This window comes from Juglans microcarpa x Juglans regia, chromosome 8S (assembly GCF_004785595.1).
Source record: "Juglans microcarpa x Juglans regia isolate MS1-56 chromosome 8S, Jm3101_v1.0, whole genome shotgun sequence".
NCBI lineage: Eukaryota > Viridiplantae > Streptophyta > Magnoliopsida > Fagales > Juglandaceae > Juglans > Juglans microcarpa x Juglans regia.
In genome coordinates, this window is record NC_054609.1 from 19,345,023 (window position 1) to 19,365,815 (window position 20,793).

A 20,793-nucleotide genomic window follows, 5' to 3' on the forward strand; every position below is an offset into this window, starting at 1 on the left:
TATTTTCCAGAAATCAATCTCAGCTCATTTTATTTTAATGCAAAGTCTAGCATAAAAGCCCCGCTTACCTGGACTTCTTAGCTTTTTTAGAATATTTCTCAAAAATGTCGAACAATAATTAATCGCCACCTATAACATAATAACGCAATTTCATAAATTTCCAATTGAATACATATTTCAATATTTAAGCCTAAAATGCTAAAATGACCTATTTTATTTTTCCTCAAAACCTAAAATTCTCATAATTTTCAAAATACCATCATTTCCCAAAACCATCAATATCCACTTAATCGAATTCGTACCGAATAAGAATTTAATCGAGTAAGTATTAAGATAATTATAGAAGTCAATAAAAAGTAATATTCAAAATATATAAAATACCAACAACATTTTATAAATAAATAGAATACATTGGCTACTAAAATTTCCATAAAATAAGTCATGAAAAACTCATCTCTTAAGAAAAATAGGTTTACTTCCTTTAATTAACAATATTATCAAAATACAATATAATATTTAATGAGACTCAAAGCAAAACCCATTTAAATATAAACCCAAAAAAAAAACTTCTCACCCGAAAACATTAGGTTAAAACTAGGAACCTTCCATATATATATATATATATATATATATATATATAAATACACCTTATGAGGAAAAACTACCGATGAACATACACATGAATAATAGAAGTGCAGCGACGGCAGGAACTCACCGAGAAGGTAATGTGCGACAGCACAGTGTGTGATGGGAGGTGGTGAAGTTGGCAGAGCACTGAGAGAAAGAGAGAGCAATACGGTGAGGGAAACAGATAGTGAGGGAGAGACGGAGAACGAGAGAATGAAAACTCACCGTGAATGGAGGAGCTGCGTAAGATGCGGAGATGAAGATAACTGTCCCGGCAAGGTCGAACGTGCGGGAAGGAGTTGTGCAAAGAGCTGGGAGATGGACAGTGGCAACTTCGGCGGCTGGGTGGTAAAGCTGCAACTCACGGTGGCCAAAACGAAGTGCTCTGTTTTGATAAGCAAAAGTAGAGGTCTTCGGTTCTCAATGCAGGTGGCTGCCGATCTCGCGTGGGCTGGGCACGGAGGTGAAGGGTGGAGGTTTAAACGGCTGATGGTTTAGTGGGTCACGGTGGCTTATGGAGGCATAGACCAGGTTCGTCGGCAAGGCGGCTGCGATGGCTTCACTCGGCTTGCAACGCTGTGCACGTTACGTGGAGTAGGAAGGCAGAGGCTTCCTGTAGGTTGGCGGGGTGTTTTAAGAGTGGATGAGGACCGGGCTGGGCTGTTTACAAAGAGGAGTTGCTGCGCGTGGAGTGGTTGTGCTAGCAAGTAACGGGAGGGAGCGGCAGCATGGAGGTTGGGGAGGGTGGCGGCTTCAGCGCGCGAGAGAGATGGGGAAGGAGACGGCAACACTTTTCTTCAATTTTCTTCTTGCACGAAGGGTTAAATATAGGCCAACAAAAAAACAACACAAACCCTAGAGAAGTGAGGGAGACGTGCGTGTGCATGGAGTGGATAAAATACCATAAAGACGTGCGGGTGAGAAACTGCTCATGAACCGATAGTTTTTCCAAGATTTAAACAAACGGCCAAGATATCCAAATGAAAAAATAAAAAATCACTACTCGATCCATAACATAAAAACCAAGAAAAAGAAATCTAAAATACCAAGCTTAAAAAAATAAATAAATAAAAAATTTCGTAGTATCAACCATACAAATTCTAGGTCCGGGTGTTACATTTCTGGTTCTAAAAATACCTGTGAACTCATTAGCATTTTGCTCCTTTGTTTAAGTCATTGCTTTGGAAACTAGTATTTCTTTATCGAATTCATGCAGACAGTGCCAGACGATTTCTTTTGGATTGGAAAAAGTGTGTTCATATAATTGAAGGGATTACTCAAGGACTTTTATATCTCCAAGAATACTCAAGATTGACTATAATTCATCGAGACCTGAAAGCTAGCAACATTTTACTTGACAATGAAATGAAGCCTAAGATCTCAGATTTTGGTATGGCAAAGATTTTCAGTAACGATGAACATGAAGCAAACACCGGCCGAATTGTGGGAACATAGTGAGTATTCTTCCTATTAAAGTTTAATAATTTAAGCATTTTTTCATCCCAGACTAATTGTTGTATACAATTTACCAATGCAGTGGTTATGTTTCACCGGAATATGTTAAAAAAGGTTTATACTCTACTAAATCCGATGTTTACAGCTTTGGAGTTCTAATCCTACAAATCATAAGTGGCAAGAAGAATGCCTGCTTTTATGGTCTAAATGAAAATTTGATCCTCCTCGAATATGTAAGTACGAACAAAAATCAAATTTAGCTTATCATGGTCAGTAGCATTAATGTATGAGGAATTTTTTGTAATTTCAGGCATATGACTTGTGGAAGTTGGGAAAAGGCATGGAGTTTATGGATCCATCTCTAGATGATACAGTTTCATCATGTAAACTACTCAGATGTCTTCAAATAGGTCTTTTATGCGTTCAGGAAAATGCAACTGATAGGCCATCCATTTTGGAAGTTTTTTCAATGCTAAAAAGTGAGAGTGCTGCTCTTCCAATCCCCAAAATTCCTGCCTTTTCTACAAAAAGAAACAGAGATGATGGAACTAAATCTCAATTCCATCTACAAAATTGTTCCATCAATGGTACAACACTCTCCCAAATGGTAGCTCGGTAACTAAGCAACGAGCCCTTTCTCTTCTGAAATATAGTTTCATAATTGGAGAGAAATTTCTGCATATTCTTAAGAGTGATATATATACATAAAACTATATGTACGTACTTCTTTCATTATACCAATTTTTTAAATCATTGCAGAAAATCCATTTTAGATTCTTTCATTGAAGTTTTCATTGGAATAACATGGTCCAAGTTTCACGAACAAACTTTATTTGCTTCCTTGAGACCTAACAGAAAGAAACACTCTATTTCTTGGTTAGATGTCATTCAGTAAAGCCCGGGTACTAAGCACTTTGGTAGAGAATGTCGAGGAGCATTTACAAGAAGTGTACGCCTTTACAGGAGCAAAGCTCACCTTGATTTTGTAACGGAAGATCAGAACACATCTTAAAATCCAATCCAAAGTCATGAGACAGAGGAGCAAAGGTCATCAAAAACTAATACTTCAAAATTCTATATTAGAAGAATAGATGATAGGCTCGGAGTTCTAAATTCTAGCACAGTCCAACCTTAAATGTCTCTAGCCTATATATGCAGACTTATCTAAAACGATTGCACTATGTGGTACTATCATGGAAGCAGATGCGAAAAATCAGACCAAAAAATGCATGCTTATTTTTTTAATAAGCAAAATGCATGCCCACTAAAATACTTTACACATCTTTGATTTTGCTGAGCAAATAATAATTTTATTCATAAAAAAGTAAGATAAGATATAAATTAAATAATAAAATCTACTCTTTTCATAAGCTTAAGCGATAAGTGGTGACTTTACATGGTATATGGATAGAAGACTTGAGTTTGAATCTTGACTCTACAGCTTATCTCCATTTAATTAAATATTCCACATGTTGAATCCCCTCATTAAGGAGGAGTGCCAAGATATAAATTAAATAATAAAATCTACTACTCTGTATAAACCTACGCTTTTGGGATAAGTGGTGATTTGACATGACAAAATTCTTGATTACTCCCTCTTACTAGTCTTTGGTCGTGTTTGTTTTGTTATTCTTCCTCCCCACGAACATACCAAACTTGAACCTCGTTCTCGGCTATGTTGATTTATTGGTACCAACATAGTAACATAATCAGAACTATCGGATCAGAACTAGAAACATGATCATATACGAAATCAAATGTCATACCAAAGGTTTTTAGATGCCACATCATATCATAAAGGAGAATTGAACATATTCATATCATTTTGACATATTCAAAACAAATTCAGAGCATCTTCACCTAACCATGCAAAAATTTTCAAATTTCATACACGCTTTTTTTACATAGTTTAGAAACATAATGCCAAACTCATGTCTACACTAGTCATGATAAAAATATCTTTCTCTTTTCTTATTTAGATACAATGAGTAATGCAAAAGAAAATGATCGATGTTGTTTCTAATGTTCCATAACAAAAGCATGCACATTTTTTACAAAATCAACCTCAGTCTATTCTTTTTATATAAAGTCTAGCATAGAACCCCGCTTACATGAATCTTGAAGAGAGTTACCTAAGCTTTGAACTCGAACTCTATAAATGTCACAACCTAACCAGAAAATATCCACTAAATTGTTTGTAACCCGAACAAGCGCAAAGCTAATTTTGCTAACAAACCTCAAACAAGCACGAAACCTGTAACACCCGAGCCCAAGCCCAGGCCCAGGTCGTGGCAAATCCATCCCATTGAAGTAAACAACACCGTTTTGGTAAGGTCATTCCCTCTCAATTCCCCTCTCTTCCCTATCACTATCCATCATGATTCCCTCTCCCTCTTCTTTACTTTCTCTGCCCATTTTCCCCCCATTCACAAATTTTCTCAACATCTGCAACTACTCTCTCTCTCTCTTTCTCTCTCTCTCCCCTATCTGTGACTTCTGTGACGAAACTCACATAGCCCCACCCAGATTCTTTGGTTTCCCTCTCTCTCGCCACTTCCTCTTCTATTTTCTCTTTTGGTGATGTGCCTTTCGTCGTTGCTACCAACCACCACACACCATTTCCAGCCCTCAATTTCTACTCCTCCGCTGCCATCCTTCATGCCGTGAGCTTCATCCTCCATGATAGAACCCACAATAGCTCCCCCATGTCAACCCCAAAACTGCAAGCCACTACACACACACACACACACACACACACACACACACACACACACACACACATACACACACATATAGAGAGACCTATGCACTACGCTTAGCCTTCGTTAACCCACCTCAGCAACAACCACCATCATTAAAAGCCAAAGCCCCACCATGCACCACCACCCCCAACTCACGAACAATTACAGCGGAAGCATCATGTGAGACGTTGAGCACAAGCAGCCACTGTTCCTACACGATGGAAGATGACAGGCCCCCTGCCTCAAGCCGCTGCCTTACACCACTATAGATCCACGTCCCTAGCCTCCTTAAACCGCCAACGATCAAGCCCTGTTTTAGACAACCCAAAATAGAGTAGCAAGCATGGACCACGGACAACCAACCCTCCTCTAAATGCATTGTGAGTTTCACCCTCCACGATAGAATCTCCACACTGCAACACTATGCACACAATCCAACTATGAACCACCAGAATATTCGTGAACCACTGTAGCCCTCACCTCTACACTTTTCTCTCGGTAGCCACATGGTAAGCCTATCTCTCTGTAACACCCCACCTATTTACTCTTATAGATCAAAACTAGAATTTAGAAGGCTAACTCATTAGAGTAGTCCATGACCCTAAGAGTTTTAGAAAGAATTAAATTAAGTTTAGAATTTTAGTTAAGAACATTGATCGATCACCACACGATTAGTGATCTTGAAAACCATGTTTTAAGCTTGATTATTATTCTTATCATTTCTCATCCTTTTGTTCTAAAATTTTCTTGTTTGGTCATCCATTTTCATTACTCTTGGATTATATTAGAAGTTTAGATGAATCCATACTCATGTCATTTTGGGTAGTGACATGTCAAACCCTAAAACCATACCAATCGGCACCCACGCATACTTTTGTGTGCTACGGACTAATGTGCCTCTAGATCAAATTTTTTTATACCATTTTTTATTAACGAAATTTCAGTCATTGGCTCCTCTTTTATTCATGAAAGTTTCTACCAAACTTGATTTTGAGAACCCTAGCCCACCCTTAAATTTGAACCAATCCGAATGCACCTTTGAGTATCTCAGCAACCACCATTAGATCACCTTATTTCTTGAGCTGTCATTTCATCATCACTTCACCACCGAATCCTCACTATCTACCGCCTATGTAGGGCACTTAAGAGGGGCACTTAAGAGTGCCATAAAACTAGGCATAACAGCCATAGAGATGTGTCCAAATGAATAAGACAAAATAGTTGGCCTTCGGAATGCAGCTTACCCGACGGCATGATGGCTTGCCTTCATGCCATGCATTAATTACTTCTCCTCCCTTTATACACTTCCCCATGGCAACTCTTCCTCTTCCCCTAGCCATTTCGGCCCTACATAGATAAAATGATGATGGAAAACCAGCCAACCACACACGGTAAATGAAGTCTAGGCAGTATCATCACCCACCGCCCAAACCGACCAAAGGCAATCCTTCTTGGCTACGCCTCACTACCCTTTGGAGCCCTAATATAAACTCATCTCCCTTTCACTTGTTCCTTACTTCATTTCCTCAAGCCTTCTTTGTGTATTCTTGAGAGCCTCTCTTCCCTTATTATTTGAGTGTTTTTGAAGTTCTAAGTGAGTTCTTGAGTTTGTGAGTTTTGAGTGGGAAGCTTAGAAGGGCCACGAGATAATTGTAAGTTTTTTTCTCTAGATCTTAGTTTATGTATTAAGTTATATCTTTGAGTGTTAGTATTAATCTTGGGTGAATATAGTACGAGATACCATGTTTAGCTAGAAGCCGAAATATTGGTAGAAAGGTTTAGTGTTTAAATTATTTTTTGTGAAGAGATTAGTTATGGCATGTCTTGATAATTCATGATATAATACAAGTATGTCTTAGAATAATTTCTAAAGGTTTAGTTTGAGGTTAGAAACATGCCATAATAGGTTTTAATTTCTATCTTGTGTTGATCATCAAAGCATGTATGGTTTGACTTTTACTCACGCTTCATTTAAGGAATTTAGCTTATTTTACTTAGACTTGAAATATAAGCATGTAGAAAGCCTTCTGATTGGGATAAGAAGAATGCATGATTTAATTCTAGCATGTCATTGATAGAGAGGTCATATCATGCATCACTTGAGGTTTAATTGGAGTTTAAGGATTTTATTAGGCATTACTAAGTGTTGGGAGGAACTTGCTCAAGGTTAAGATTTTATTGAGGATTTCTAGCAATCATCTTTTTATTGAAGGAATTTGTCATGCATGCATTCACGAGGACCAATAGTCAAAATTTCATATAGGCATCAACTAGAGAGCATGCCACAAATTGAGGAAGAATAGGCTAAGATCCTTTTGATTTCTTAAGGCATAGACGATCTTAGAATGTGCAAGATATGAGGACTATAAATTATAGTTAAGTTTGGAGAGCATTTGCATTAGTAGCAGTATTTGGAAGTTAGAGGTATTTTTGTAATTTCCTTTTATCTAGAAGATTTTATTTTTCGTTAAGATAGTGTAGATTCTAACTTAGTGCAATTTTTATAATAGCCACTACCTCACTTCCAACCTCAATAGTTTGTAAGTTGGTCTCTAACTTACACTTTAATGATTATTTATGATTTATTAATAAATGTCACATTCATTTTATAACTGTCATTTTGAGCATAAAATGCCATATCTTATATTCCATTTTTGTCATTTTGCATACAACTATCATTTTGAAATGTGCCACATCATGCATATCATGACAATCATTTTTTTTATCATAACCCCAAAGGTTAGGATGGGGAAGTATCTTGGTGGAACTCTTTTATCCACTTTGGAGTGATTAAATAGGGAGTAGTAACCCCTGGGCTGTTGAAAAACAGTCAACAGACTCTGAATTGGTTCTTTTTAAAGAATGCCGGAGTGGAGTTATATGTTACGACACCTAATGCTGATTGGTGTACATGTTATGTTATATTGTCAATGCATTGAGAACGAGTCTATAGACAAAGTAGTTTCAATGTGAGTTGTACTATGGTCACCTGCAGGTTCTCACAATTTATATAGGGAACTGTAATGATACCATACGTTACGTTAATTCCATATTACGTTATGATGAAAGATTAAGTTTTTAATGACGGAAGTGAAATTATGTTCTCTGTAAGAAAATGTGCATCAACAGTCTATTTTCTAGAGGAATCTGAATGAGAGACAAATACAATTTTTCTGTATTGAATGCATTTCACATTTAGCATTCTTCATGGATTGTCTATCTTTGTGCACGTTAGTTGTCTAACTTATTGAGATTTCAAGTAAATCTCACACTTTGTGGACCAACTATCATTTCGCTCGAAATGATAGAAGTTGTAGATGCAGATGGACCCAATGGACCAGTGGAACAAGAGGATTGAAGAGGAACTAGACATCAATAGGAGACTTGATCATATTTCAATATTTCTAGGTCTAATGCTTCGTGCCATAGAGCGCATGAAGCAGCTAGTTTAGATTTTTTTGGAAACTTGGTATTTTGTACTAAGATTAAATTACTTTATGTTTTGAAACTTATGGTTTAATCAATATTATGGGATGATTTAGTTATTCTGGCTTAAGTTCATTTTTACCCTTACTTTCCACTGCGATTATCGCATATTGCAAGCTACATTTCTAGCATGCATTGTATACTAACTATCATATACAGGGGTATGTAACCTTGTCTTGCATGTCCCGACACTCTAAATCTCCTTTACATCCCAAGCGGAGGTTGGGGCGTCACACGCTCTCCACGTTAAATCTCTCTCTCTCTCTCTTTCTCGGTCTGCTACCCTGGACAACCATTGTTGCTCACCCACGCATGAAGTTTCATGGTCAAGCCAAAGCCATGGACTCACAGTAAGGCTATCCACCCTTTTACAATAGAAAACAGTACATGAAATTAATATAACAAGTGACGTGTGTCTTAAGCGAGATTACAAATATCCTTTTTCTAGGTCAGTGTTGATCATAGTACAATTTAGTATTTATGATTTCCTTCAATAAATAAAGTAAACTAGATGGTTGGGGTGGAGAATATTTTAGAGTTTAATCGACTAATAGGTGAAATTATGTGAAAATCATAGTATTTGGGAGTGTCTATTTTTAGGTTATGATTATAGGTAAATGAAGTCTAGGTTATTTAGGCATTTCGAGTTTTAATTAGAAAGCGTGTGCTTAATTAAATAGTTACATACAATTGGATATTTTCACAGGTTATGTGATTATTTTATAGGTGACGATTGATATCCCTTTGGCACTGTTGTAAGAAAATTCAGGAAAATTAAAAAGTTCAGGTGAGCGAGGTTCCTATGCTAGAATTTGCATAAAACAAATGTACTGAGGTTGATTCTATGAAAAATATGCATGTTTTGTTATGAAAAGAAAACTTGAAAACAACCCAGTCATTTTATCTGCATCACTCATGGAATCCGTATAAGAGAAAAGTATTTTTGTCATGACTAGTGTAGACATGAGCTGATTTTTGGTATTTTGTTTATGAACTGTGCAAAAGGAGCGAATAAAAAATCTAAATATTTTTGCATGATTAAGTGAAGATGCTCTGAATCTGTTTTTGATTATGTGAAAATGATATGAATTTATCCAACACTATGTTTCGATATGATGTGGCATTTGAAAAACATTTGGCATGACTTTCTGATTCTGTTTTTGATCTGTTTCATTAAGGTTCTGCCACAGGTATGATAGTGGTATACGGCCATGCCATGGGTTTAATAGTGGTATACAACTCTACCACAGGTTTAATAGTGGTATATGGCCCTGCCACGGGAATCATGGTGGTATACAACCCTAACACGGAGGGTTAAACATGGCTTTTGTGCTGATGTGATGCCCTGATATGATATGAAGATGATATCTCAGATTATGATATGCCAAAGGACTTTTGAACAAGGATATTTCTGAAAGTTTCGGTCTAATATTTTGATGACATGTATTGATTCTGCATTATGTACATTTTGAACTCTTTAAATGCTCATGTTTACATACTAGTATATGTTCTCTGCTTATTGAGTTGTTGATAACTCAACCCTTATCTCCACAATATTTTTTCAGATATTTTGGATACTTTAGCTGAGGATCAAGAATAGGGAGCATGGGTGAGATGATTTAAGTATGGTGGGAAAATTTTGTTCAATGGACTTATTTTGTTTTGTTGACTTGGATTATTGGGGTGTGTTGAAACATTTTGGTATCTTAGATTGATTACACTGAAGTAGTTGATGTGAAACAATGAGTATATGTTGTATAGAAGATTTTGGAGTACATATACTGTGGTTGGAAGATGATTTTAGGTGACAGGAACTAATTCTCTGGACCTCTACAACTGGAGTGTTACAAAACCTATTTTACTAATGAAAATTCATAACCTAGACTACAAATTTAGCATGCACAAATCCATCCCAACATACAAAGAATTTCACTATTTCCCTAAACTTAGCTTATCTTCCTCGTATTTTCTTAGAGACAGATGGGGGGAAGAGGAAGAAGTACTCTTGTACAAAATCTCTAGAATCAAGATTAACAAAACATAAGGCATCCAAAATTAAAAACAAAAAACAGTGATGAAGATTGGGTTTTTATATTTTGAAGAGAAATTCTTACAGCTCCTCATGAAGAACTGGATTACAAGACAAAAAGATATCATAGAAAGATAAAGAGGGCTCAAACCCATTGAAATATGAAGTTTTAGGAACTAACTCCATATAAACAAACAAGAATTGCAAACAAAAAGCATAACCATTAAAATGTGAAATCCTATTGGGAAGAAATAATCAAAGATTAAAGAAGTATCCCTAGCTTCTACAATCTAAAAACAACCACAAATTCACACCCAACTTCCTCCGATGCTAAAAACATGGTCACCTACAAAAAAGCACATTCATTTCTCCCTCTCTCTCTCTCTCTCGCTCTCTCTCAATTGTCTCTCAAAAAAGAATTTTCTCTTTCTCTCTTAGATTTCTGGAGCAATGAGAAAACTCTCTCCTAACTTTCTTTCTTTTGCTGAATAAACTCTCTTTCTAGAACAAGTACTTCTATTGTCCTTAAACGGTACACCAAAACCTACCGGTTCTGAAATATTCTATTCCAATACCTTAATCAAAATGATCGCCTGAATGGAATTCAAAACTTTAATACTTAGCCGAACCTCCTCCAATTTACTTAACTAATCATCACATACACGTCAAGCAAAAAAAAATTACACTTTCAAGCCAACCGACTCACTCTCAACATGTCCCACAACGAACATTCACAAACCAGCTTATTAATCAATTCAAACAGCCTAAAACAGCCACTACTCAACCTCGAACAGCCACACACAATCACTGATCTTGAACCACAAAAGTATAAGTTCAATCACATCTACATCAACTAAAAACTTCCAAACCTGACATATCAAGTCATCACATGCCCCAATCTATATATCGAACTCCCAAACAACCCAAACAGTAACATAACAACCCGAACTCCACATATCAACCCAAATAGCCAACATGTCAACCACAAGAATTGACACAACTCATAGAATGTCCAACACAACCAACCCAACACACATCATCCCATCAATAGCCATAAAAAAACCCCAGGTAGCTATATAACTCAAACCCACAATCATGTAACTAATACCAACAACCAACATATTCAGATCCATTTCCAACACAAACTGCCACACACATTAATTTTCAAGTCAATCATGTGACTAGTGGTAGTACCATCAAACAAGTCATACAATCACATAAGTGACAGTTAAGAGGCTAAAACTCATGTGTACCTTACCTAGTCTCTAAGTGGTGATTGATTGGTTTCATGAGTAAACAATGCTACCTAGGATTAGATTACTATCCTGTGATAAGTAATCAACAACCCAATTAGAAATTAAACTTCAAAATTTGGGGAGATAATCGCACGGTAGAACGAGAACTAAGGATGTGATATAGTTGGTCAGATCATACCTTGAGGCACCCATAGACTATAATATGCACAACAGGGCACGATGGCTAGAGACAAAACAAGGAGGGGAAGTGGCTACCCATAAGATTTTTCTATAGTATCTACATGATGGCAGATTGTTACCAATTTGCAAACAGTGGATCAAAGGGAAGAGAGAGAGAGAGAGAGAGAGAGATTTGCGATGGAAACTCATTGAGAGAAAATTGTGTGTTGCAGATCTTAGGGTTGTCTGGCAGCGGCTTGTTGTGGGAATGTTGGTGCAGGCTTATGATGTCGAGAATGATTTGTGTGCATGTGTGATGCAGGGATTGTTCATATGGTGATGCTTTGATTTGTTTATGGTGGTTTGCACAGGTATAGAGTTGCAGTTGTGTTGGTGGTGCACTGGCCGTGTGACACCAATCCCAAATTGCAAGGGGGAAATGAGAGAGAGATGAAGAGAGAATATGTGGGGAGTGAGGCACGAAGAGAGAGATAGAGATGTGGATGAATGGGGAGAGTAAAATAGGGAGAAGAGAGTGATGAGAAGGAGAGGGAATTGGGAGGGAGAAAAATTCTGGAAAGTGAGGAAACTGTCGAGGGTTGGGGGTGAAAAAAGGGAATAAGAAAAAAAACCCAATTACCAAAAACAATGCCATTTTCCTCAGCTACTAGGCTTCTCTGTAGGTTTGGGTCAAGATTGGGTCTAGGTGTTATTGTGGATATATAAAATCAAGACTCGAGCAAATGTATCGATTGAACCCTACAAGGCATGCCTTGTGGCCAAGAGTTTCACCTAAGAATATGGTATTGACTATGAGGAAACTTTTGCTCTTGTTGCATGACTTACCTCTGTTAGATCTTTGCTTGTAGTGGCTGTTGTCCGACATTGGCAACTATTTAAGATGGATGTTAAAAATGCGTTCCTCAATGGTGATCCTACTGAGGAAGTTTACATGCAGTTTCACCTAGAAATGAGCACCCTTTCCACGAAGTCTGTCATATTTGACAAGCTCTTCTTACCGAAGCTAATACTATCCTTGTTCTTTATGTTGACAATATGATTATTACTAGTGATGAAATTGTTGACATTCGAGATTTTCATGCTTTACTTAGTCAAGATTTTCAAGTAGAGGCCTTCCCTTGATAACATTCGTGTATTCATATGAAGTCGATGGGGCCTGGAAGTTCAACCTGTGGTCTCTGCTATGAGAAAGCCCCGAAAAGTATTTGTGTTGTTTTCTAATGAAGCAGATTTTGTGAAGGCTCTTTCGAGGGAAGCTATAGATGACAATGGAATGCCTTATCGTGGCTTTCATTGGCATCTAGAATTTGATGAGGAAACCGAACCTTTGTTGGTGCCGGTTTGGGTTTTTCTCCCAAGTTTGCCTCCAAATTTTTACCATGAATCGTTTTTGAAAATTATAACCTCTTGGGCATTTTTTAAGCCATGACAATGCCACAAAATGTGCCACCAGAACTGATGGAGTAAGAGTTTGTCTTGAAATGGATGCATCGATGGAACCTGTCAGGGGGCTTTGGATCGGTACGCCCCATCATATTTCTAGTTTTTATGTTGAGGTTGAGTGTGAAACTCTTCTTGCCTTTTGCTCTAGCTGTCGGGTTCAAGGCCATAGTTTTAAAAGACGTACAAAGAAATAGGGTGCTAAGAAATTAGTGATCAGAAGTTGAAAGGCAATGTGAAACTGTGCAAGTTTTGAAACCTCAAAAACTAGAGCATGTGGTGGAAAACTCTAAGGAGGCAGAGTCGTTGCCATGAGTGGAGTCTGGCGTGGTTGATTTTGTAGGGGCTAGTCCTAGTTGTTCAAAGGAGAATCACTTGGTAGACAAGCAAGGGCCTGGGGGTAGACAAGCAAGGGCCTGGAGGGGAATTGTTCTTTGATGTCGTCTCCTGTGGTGTTGGAGACAATGAACAATTCGAGTCAATAGAATCATGTCAGTGTGGTGGAAAATCCTAATGAGGTTGTGCATGATCCAAATGCATCCTTATCGAGATTGGAGTCTAGGCTGGGTAATTTAGCGCGGGGGGGGGGGGGGGGGGGGGGGGGGGGGTGGTCCTAGTATCATGAAAGAAATTGAGGGAGAGCAAGTTGATAAAAATAGAGATTGAAGTAGATTCTTTATTAGTTGCTAATTGGTTGGAGAAAGGAAGATGTAGCATATGGTACCTGGAAGATTATTGGGAGAGGATACAAACTATCTACATTGGAATTTAAGATTAGGCATATCTTTAAAGGAGGTAATGCAAGGGCGGATTTTTTAGCTCATTGGGCTTTGGATCAGAAATCAGACACATGGGCGACGTTCCAGGATGTTTCGCAGAAGCTTAAAGGGATTCTCAAAGTTGACAAAATGGGTCTTCATGCCTTCAGACTTTAAGGACTGTCTCGTGATGGGGAATAAGCTGGACAGGAAGAAAGATGCTCATTGGAACCTGCTAGATCGACAAGTCCTGGGGTTATTCAATTGACCCTATCAAGATTAGTTGCACATAAGATTATCAAGGAAAGGATCATGGTGGCTTTATTTGGCATGTATGAAAAGTTGTCGGCGAATAACAAGGTGCATTTAATGAAGAAACTATTCAACCTGAAGATGTTAGAAGGTACATCATTTGCCTAACATCTGAATGAACTTAATACTATCACAAATTAATTATCGTCAATAGAAATTGAGTTTGATGATATGATTCAGGCTTTGATCCTATTGTCATCATTGTCGAATAGTTGGGAGGCCATGCGAATGGTTCTGAGTAATTCTATTGGGAATATGAAATTGAAATATGATGATATCCTAGATTTGATTCTTGATGAGGAGGTGTGCAAGAGAGACTCTAGTGGGACCTCGGGTTCGAGTTCCTCACTGAATATTGATACTTGGGACATAGGACATGATAGGAACTCAAACAGGGGTAAATCAAAATCAAGGAATAGGGGCAAGAGCTAGTTAAGCTCTAGGCAGCAGAGCACTTGCTGGAATTGTAGTAAGGCTGGCCACTTTAAAAGGAACTATAAAAATTCGAAGAAAACAGAGAATGATGCTACAAACATGGTAACTAAGGAAATACATGATGTTCTACTTCTTGCAGTTTATAGTATGGTTGACCATTGGGTCTTGGATTCAAGAGCTTTTTTTTTTTCACACCACTTCAGACCAAGAAATCTTGCAGAACTACGTTGTTGGTGACTTCGTTAAGGTGTACTTGGCTAACAGAGAAGGGAGTGGAAAATGTGGATATTGTACTCCCAAGGAATGCGTGGACTTTGAAGAAAGTCAGACATATTCTTGAGCTAAAGAAAAACCTGATCTTTGTGAGATATCTTGATAATGATAGTCATTCGATAGTTTTCTCGAGTGGCATATGGAAAATCACAAAAGGAGTGATGGTGTTGGCTTGTGGTCAGAAGACTGTATTTCTATACATGACATCGGGATTGAGCGACATGATTGCTATTGCTGAAACTGAGAGTACTATAGAGTTGTGGCATTGCATGCTTGGCTACATGAGTTGTAAAGGCATGAAGGAACTACTGTAGAAGGGAAAACTACTAGAGTTGAAGTCAGTTGATTTGAACATGTATGAGAGCTACATTATGGGGAAGAAGAAAAATGTCAATTTCTTGAGGAGTAGTAAAGCATTGAGGTCAAGAAAGTTGGAACTTGGACACACGAATCAGTGTCTGCGGGGAACTTCCTAGGAATTATCTCTTGGAGGTTCTCAATACTACCTCACTTTCATCAACGACTACAACAAAAAGGTATGGGGCTATTTCTTGAAACTGAAAGCTGATGTGTTTGAAATATTCAAGAAATGGAAAGCCTTGCTTGAGATAGAAATAGACCTGAAGCTAAAATCTTTGAGGTCTGACAATGGTGTCGAGTAATATTGATTGAGGATTCAAGGAGTCCTACGCAGTGTATGGTATCAGAATGGAGAAGACCATTCTTGGGACCCCACAACAGAATTGTATCACTGATCGCATGTATAGGACCATCAATGAGTGTGTTAGGAGCGTGAGGTTGCACGTTGGGTTACCACCAACATTCTAGGATGATACTATTAACACTACACTTTATTTGATCAATCGAGGGCCATCAATTCCGTTGGAGTACAAACTACTTGAGGAGGTTTGGAGTGGAAAATAGGTGTAACTTTCTCATCTAAAAACTTTTGGTTGTGTTTACTATATTCACATTGACTTTAATGCTTGTAAAATGTTTGATGTCAAATCAAGAAAGGGTTACTTTATTGGTTATGGGGATGATTCATTAGGCTATTGTCAGAGAAGCATTAGGAGCAAGAATGTGATCTTCATGTACAGGGTGTAGGAGGAGAAAGTCATGTACAAGGATTGTCTAGTACAGTAGTAGATGAAGTATCTCACAAGTCTAAGTTTGTGAGCCTGGATGGGCTTCCTGAGATCACAATGCAGAGCAGAGGTGTGTGTGACAGGGTGAGTGGGTCTAGTGCACCAATTCCTATTGTTCCACAATTAGATCCAAAGTCATCGACACCTATAGTTGTTGTTCGTAGGTCTTCCAAGACTATACGTAACACCCGGGTCCAGCATGAAGCTCACATAAAAATTTTTTATTTTTATTTTCATTTTTATTTTTTTCCGTAGGATCTCAACCACCTAATTAGGCATCATCTCATGCACGTAGAATCTCCCTCAACTAGGGTTACTGTTGTCATCAGTTTTCCCCGCGACATGCACGTTCCTATCCCCACTATACTCACGGGAACAACGAGATTTACATTCATGATTATGCAGTTTTTTCTCCTTCTCTTTTCCTCTAGAATTTTTCTTTTAATCACCTATAAATATGCATGTTTTCCTCCCAAGCACTGGAGAAACCACCACTGCTATAAACCACAGACCCACCTTGCCGTGACCTAAAGCCTCCTGCTGCTCCATTTGGATGGACCGAGAGAAAAGGGAGCAAAGCCACGGTTCACTACATGCGGTAGTCCACTGCCCAGCCCCACAAAGGAACTGCAACCACCACATTATCTCAGTTTCCACCCACTGCCAGCCTCCATCTTGTGTAACCACCCTCTCCCCACCGCGAACCACTCTAGCGCATAGGTTCTCCTCCCACAGTTCCTATGAACCAAACACTCTCCACGCATGTTCAATGACTTTTAGCCACCATGTCACAGCCTCCTCCCTCTGATCAGCCACCGTGCAATGAAAAAATCCTCCACAAAGTTACCCACGTCTCCGTGCACAGCCACCAAAAGAAAAATATGGACTGTTGTGCTCTGTTTTTGCACGCCCAAAACAAAGGAAGTTTCCTCCCACCTTGAACCACTGCACCCACCCTCCTCCGAGAGCTCCATCACATTGAGGCCGCACAAAAATCACCGCCGCCGCTCCTTCCACCTCAACCCAACTCCGCCGTGACCTCTTTCCCCCACGGTGCCGCTGCCTCTTAGTTTTTCTTAGGTAAGTGATGCTGCCGCACTCACGACTTGGTCCTCTGTTTTTGTGGTAGTTTACTTAAAAAGGAAATATTTTTCTATCTCAGTTAACCTAATAGATGAGATGTACGATTACCATTTTGCCCTTAGTATGATGTTTCCAGATATATTGTTTCGGATGTTTAGGTTAATGGATTTATATTTTAATGAGTTGATTATGTATATTGGGCTTGAAATCATTGTTTTATATCACGTGCAATAACATTTTTATTTGGATGTAGATGTATGGACTTATAGTACTAAGTTAGTATCCTGATGCTTTTAACAGAGTAATTATAAGTTGATCATGTTTTAGTTTTTATATATTAAACTCATTTTGTATGAGTTTTGTTTTAAATACAGATTAAATAAATATTTGAAATATATTATTTGTATTAATATATTTTCCTTAGAAGTACGTGGTAGTGCAAGATTTTTCATTTTGAACTCTTTAAAGGGAAACTAATTTGTCTATTTTTTGTTAAATAAAATATTTGCTCTCCTACTTTAATCACTTTTGTTTTAACGAGTCTTTAAACTATAAATGTATTTTATGGCATAATTGTATTTATTATTAGTATTATTATACAATTTTAGAAATATTTTGAGTTTAATAGGTATGTGGATATTGAGGAATTTAGGAAGTAATGGTATTTTAGAATTAAGAGAAATTTTAGGTTTTTGAGGAATTAAAATAAGTACTTCAGGTGTAATATGAGATTATCTGTTCATTGGAGATTTATTTGAGTTACATGAATTTTTATAGGTAACGATTGACAATTGTTCAGTACTGTTGTAAAGAATTTCTAAAAAGCTAAGAAGCTCAAGTAAGCGGGGTTCATATACTAGTTTTGCATAAAATAAATGAAATGAGGTTGACTTTGAAAATAAGCATGTTTGTTTTTTTTTTTAAATCTGAAAACGACCCCAGATGTTTATTCTGCATATGCATAAATTCTATATAAGAGAAAGTATTTTCTGTCATGACTTATGTAGACATGAGCTAATTTTGTGCATTCTGTTTTCTAAACTTTGCAAAAAGAGCTAATATGGAAATCTAAAAGTTTTTGCTATGAATAAATGAAGATGTTTTAATTCTGTTTATTTCGAACATGTGAAATGATCTGAAGCTATTCAGTATTCGGTTTTGATATGATGTGGCATCTGAAAACTTTGGCATGAATTTTTTATTCTATATCTAAATATGATCTGGTTCTGATGTTGTTCTGTTCTGTTTCTGTTAAGGCACAGCCACGGGTATAATGATGATTTAGAATCCTACCACGAGGGTGAAACATGGTATACGGTCCAGTCACCGGTATAATAGTGGTTTATAACCCTACCACGGGGATGAAACATGGTATACGGCCCAGCCACGGGTATAATGGTGGTTTCCTACCACGGGGGTTTAACATGATATTTGTCCCTATACAATGCTCCGATATGATATGAAGATGATGTCTCAGTTTATGATATACCAAAGGATTTTTGAATAAGAAAGTTTTAGGATTTTTGAATAAGAAAGTTTTTTGAAAGTTTCGCTCTGATGTTTTGTAACAAGTTTTGTTTATACATTTTGAAAGTAAATATGTTGTTTATGCATTCTGAAAGTAAATGTTTTGTTCTGCATACTGAACTTTATAAGTGCTCATGTTTACATGTTAGTATAAGTTCTCTGCTTACTGAGTTATTGATAACTTACCTCTTATCTCCACAATATTTTTCGGATATTTTGATGGTTCAGCTGAGGATTAAGATTATGAGGCATTGGGTGAGATGATTTAAGTATAGTGGATTAAGCATAGAAAATTTTTATGAGTATTAGCGATTTTTATTAAGAAATTTTATTATGTTATGATGACTTGATATTTTGAAAAAATGGTTGTATTGCGGAAATTAGGTTAAATCGAAATTTCTATATGATATTGGGAATTTGGAATCTATATTTATATTGTTGAAATGTTAAGTGATAGGAAGTAACTCTCCGACCCGTGCGGGACCGAGGCGTTACACTATAAGACCACCGCAGCTGTTCTCATCCACCCTAAGTTACATTCTGCTGACTGACAGTTGTGAGCCACAAAGGTATGAGGAAACCTTACAAGATCAGAATTCGAGTAAGTAAGAATTAGCCATGAAGGATGAGATGAATTCTTTGTTAGGGAATCAAACATGGGAGTTGAATGAACTTACAACATGGAACAAAGTTTTGCACAAAAAGTAGGTATACCGATTGAAGACTGAGCACAACGGAAACAAAAGGTATAAGGCTAGACTTGTTGTGAAAGTTTTCAGCAGAAGAAAGGCATTGACAACTCTGAGGTTTTATCTCTAGTTGTGAAAATCACAAATATCAAGTTAGTACTAAGAATGGTGGCTAAAGAAGCTTTACATCATATGAGTAGTTAGATATAAAAACAACATTTCTTCACGGCAATTTAGAAGAAAACATCTACATGCATCATCCTGAGAGGTTTGCAATACAAGGGAAGGAGAGTCTAGTTGGCAAACTGAAGAAGAGCTTGTATAGCCTAAAACAAGCTCCCAAGTAGTGGTATAGGAAATTTGACAACTTCATGTTCAGTTCAGGGTAGACTAGATGTCAAGCAAACCATTATTGCTACGTTACGTACTTTGACAACTCTTATATCATTTTACTTCTGTGTATAGATGATATACTCATTGTAGGGTCCAACATTGAGGAGCTCAGCACTCGCTCTTCAATTGGATTCTTCAGAAAATTCAACCAAGTACATATATCATCAAATTGGGAAGTCTATTTGCTCTCTCATGACATCCCAATTGGCAAATTTGTATCTTCAGAAAAAGAAAAAAGTGACGACCCACCTGCTTGGGGATTTGAAAGTCCCAAAGATGGAACTTTGTGTACATGATAAGTTTGAAAATAGTGTTCTAATTTGGTTCGACCTTGACTGTGAGTAAGAGAATGGAATATAAGACCCTTTGTGGATAGAGAAATCACAGGGATACAACTTTTACGATTATTAAAATAAACAATTCAATGTAAAACTTTTGGTCAACTTGCATAGTCTAGCACTTTGTCAAAGCAGCATCATAAGCTTTACTTCATGATCGATTGAAAATGTCTCCTTTAAAAGAGTAAAGTCATAAGTTATGATATTTATAGATGCGTTCTCTCTTTGCAGTATTAAATGGTGGGAGAAGTCGCAGAATTATAGGATCAACACTGTCAATGACCTTGAAATGTCTGTAAATTAGAACACCAGTACATTCTTCCTACTAATATTTCCAATATACCAGCCAACTTGGTCATACCTTCCTCTTGAAACATTCTTTTTCTTTTTCTTTTTCTTTTTCTGGATAAATATGCTGAGAACGTCATATTTTTCTTTGGTAACTGGTGATGTCCAATGACACCATATTGATCTGGAAGGACTTTGCCATTCCTTAGAGCAAAACGTGGAGGGACTTGGCCATAAAATATATATATATATATATATATATATATATGTATGTATCAATATCACAGAGAAAACCGATGGCACATGCTTGTACCGACACGTCGCGAGCGAGAATT

General features: G+C 37.4%; 1 protein-coding gene across 8 annotated transcripts in view; it reads left to right on the plus strand.

The window, feature by feature from the left end:
- LOC121244332 (putative cysteine-rich receptor-like protein kinase 35) overlaps window positions 1–8,992 on the plus strand; it is a 54,675-nt gene extending 45,683 nt beyond the window's left edge. For 7 of the 8 annotated variants that reach the window (XM_041142351.1, XM_041142352.1, XM_041142353.1 and 4 more), the window contains 3 exons: window positions 1,844–2,081; window positions 2,165–2,315; window positions 2,393–2,862. In XM_041142351.1, the coding sequence (XP_040998285.1) occupies window positions 1,844–2,081; window positions 2,165–2,315; window positions 2,393–2,701 (698 nt within the window). In that variant the 3' untranslated portion in view covers window positions 2,702–2,862. Of the gene's footprint in view, window positions 1–1,843; window positions 2,082–2,164; window positions 2,316–2,392; window positions 2,863–8,863 lie in introns of those variants that run through there. The other variant, XR_005936393.1, reaches the window with a different exon arrangement.
- Window positions 8,993–20,793: the final 11,801 nt, after the last annotated feature.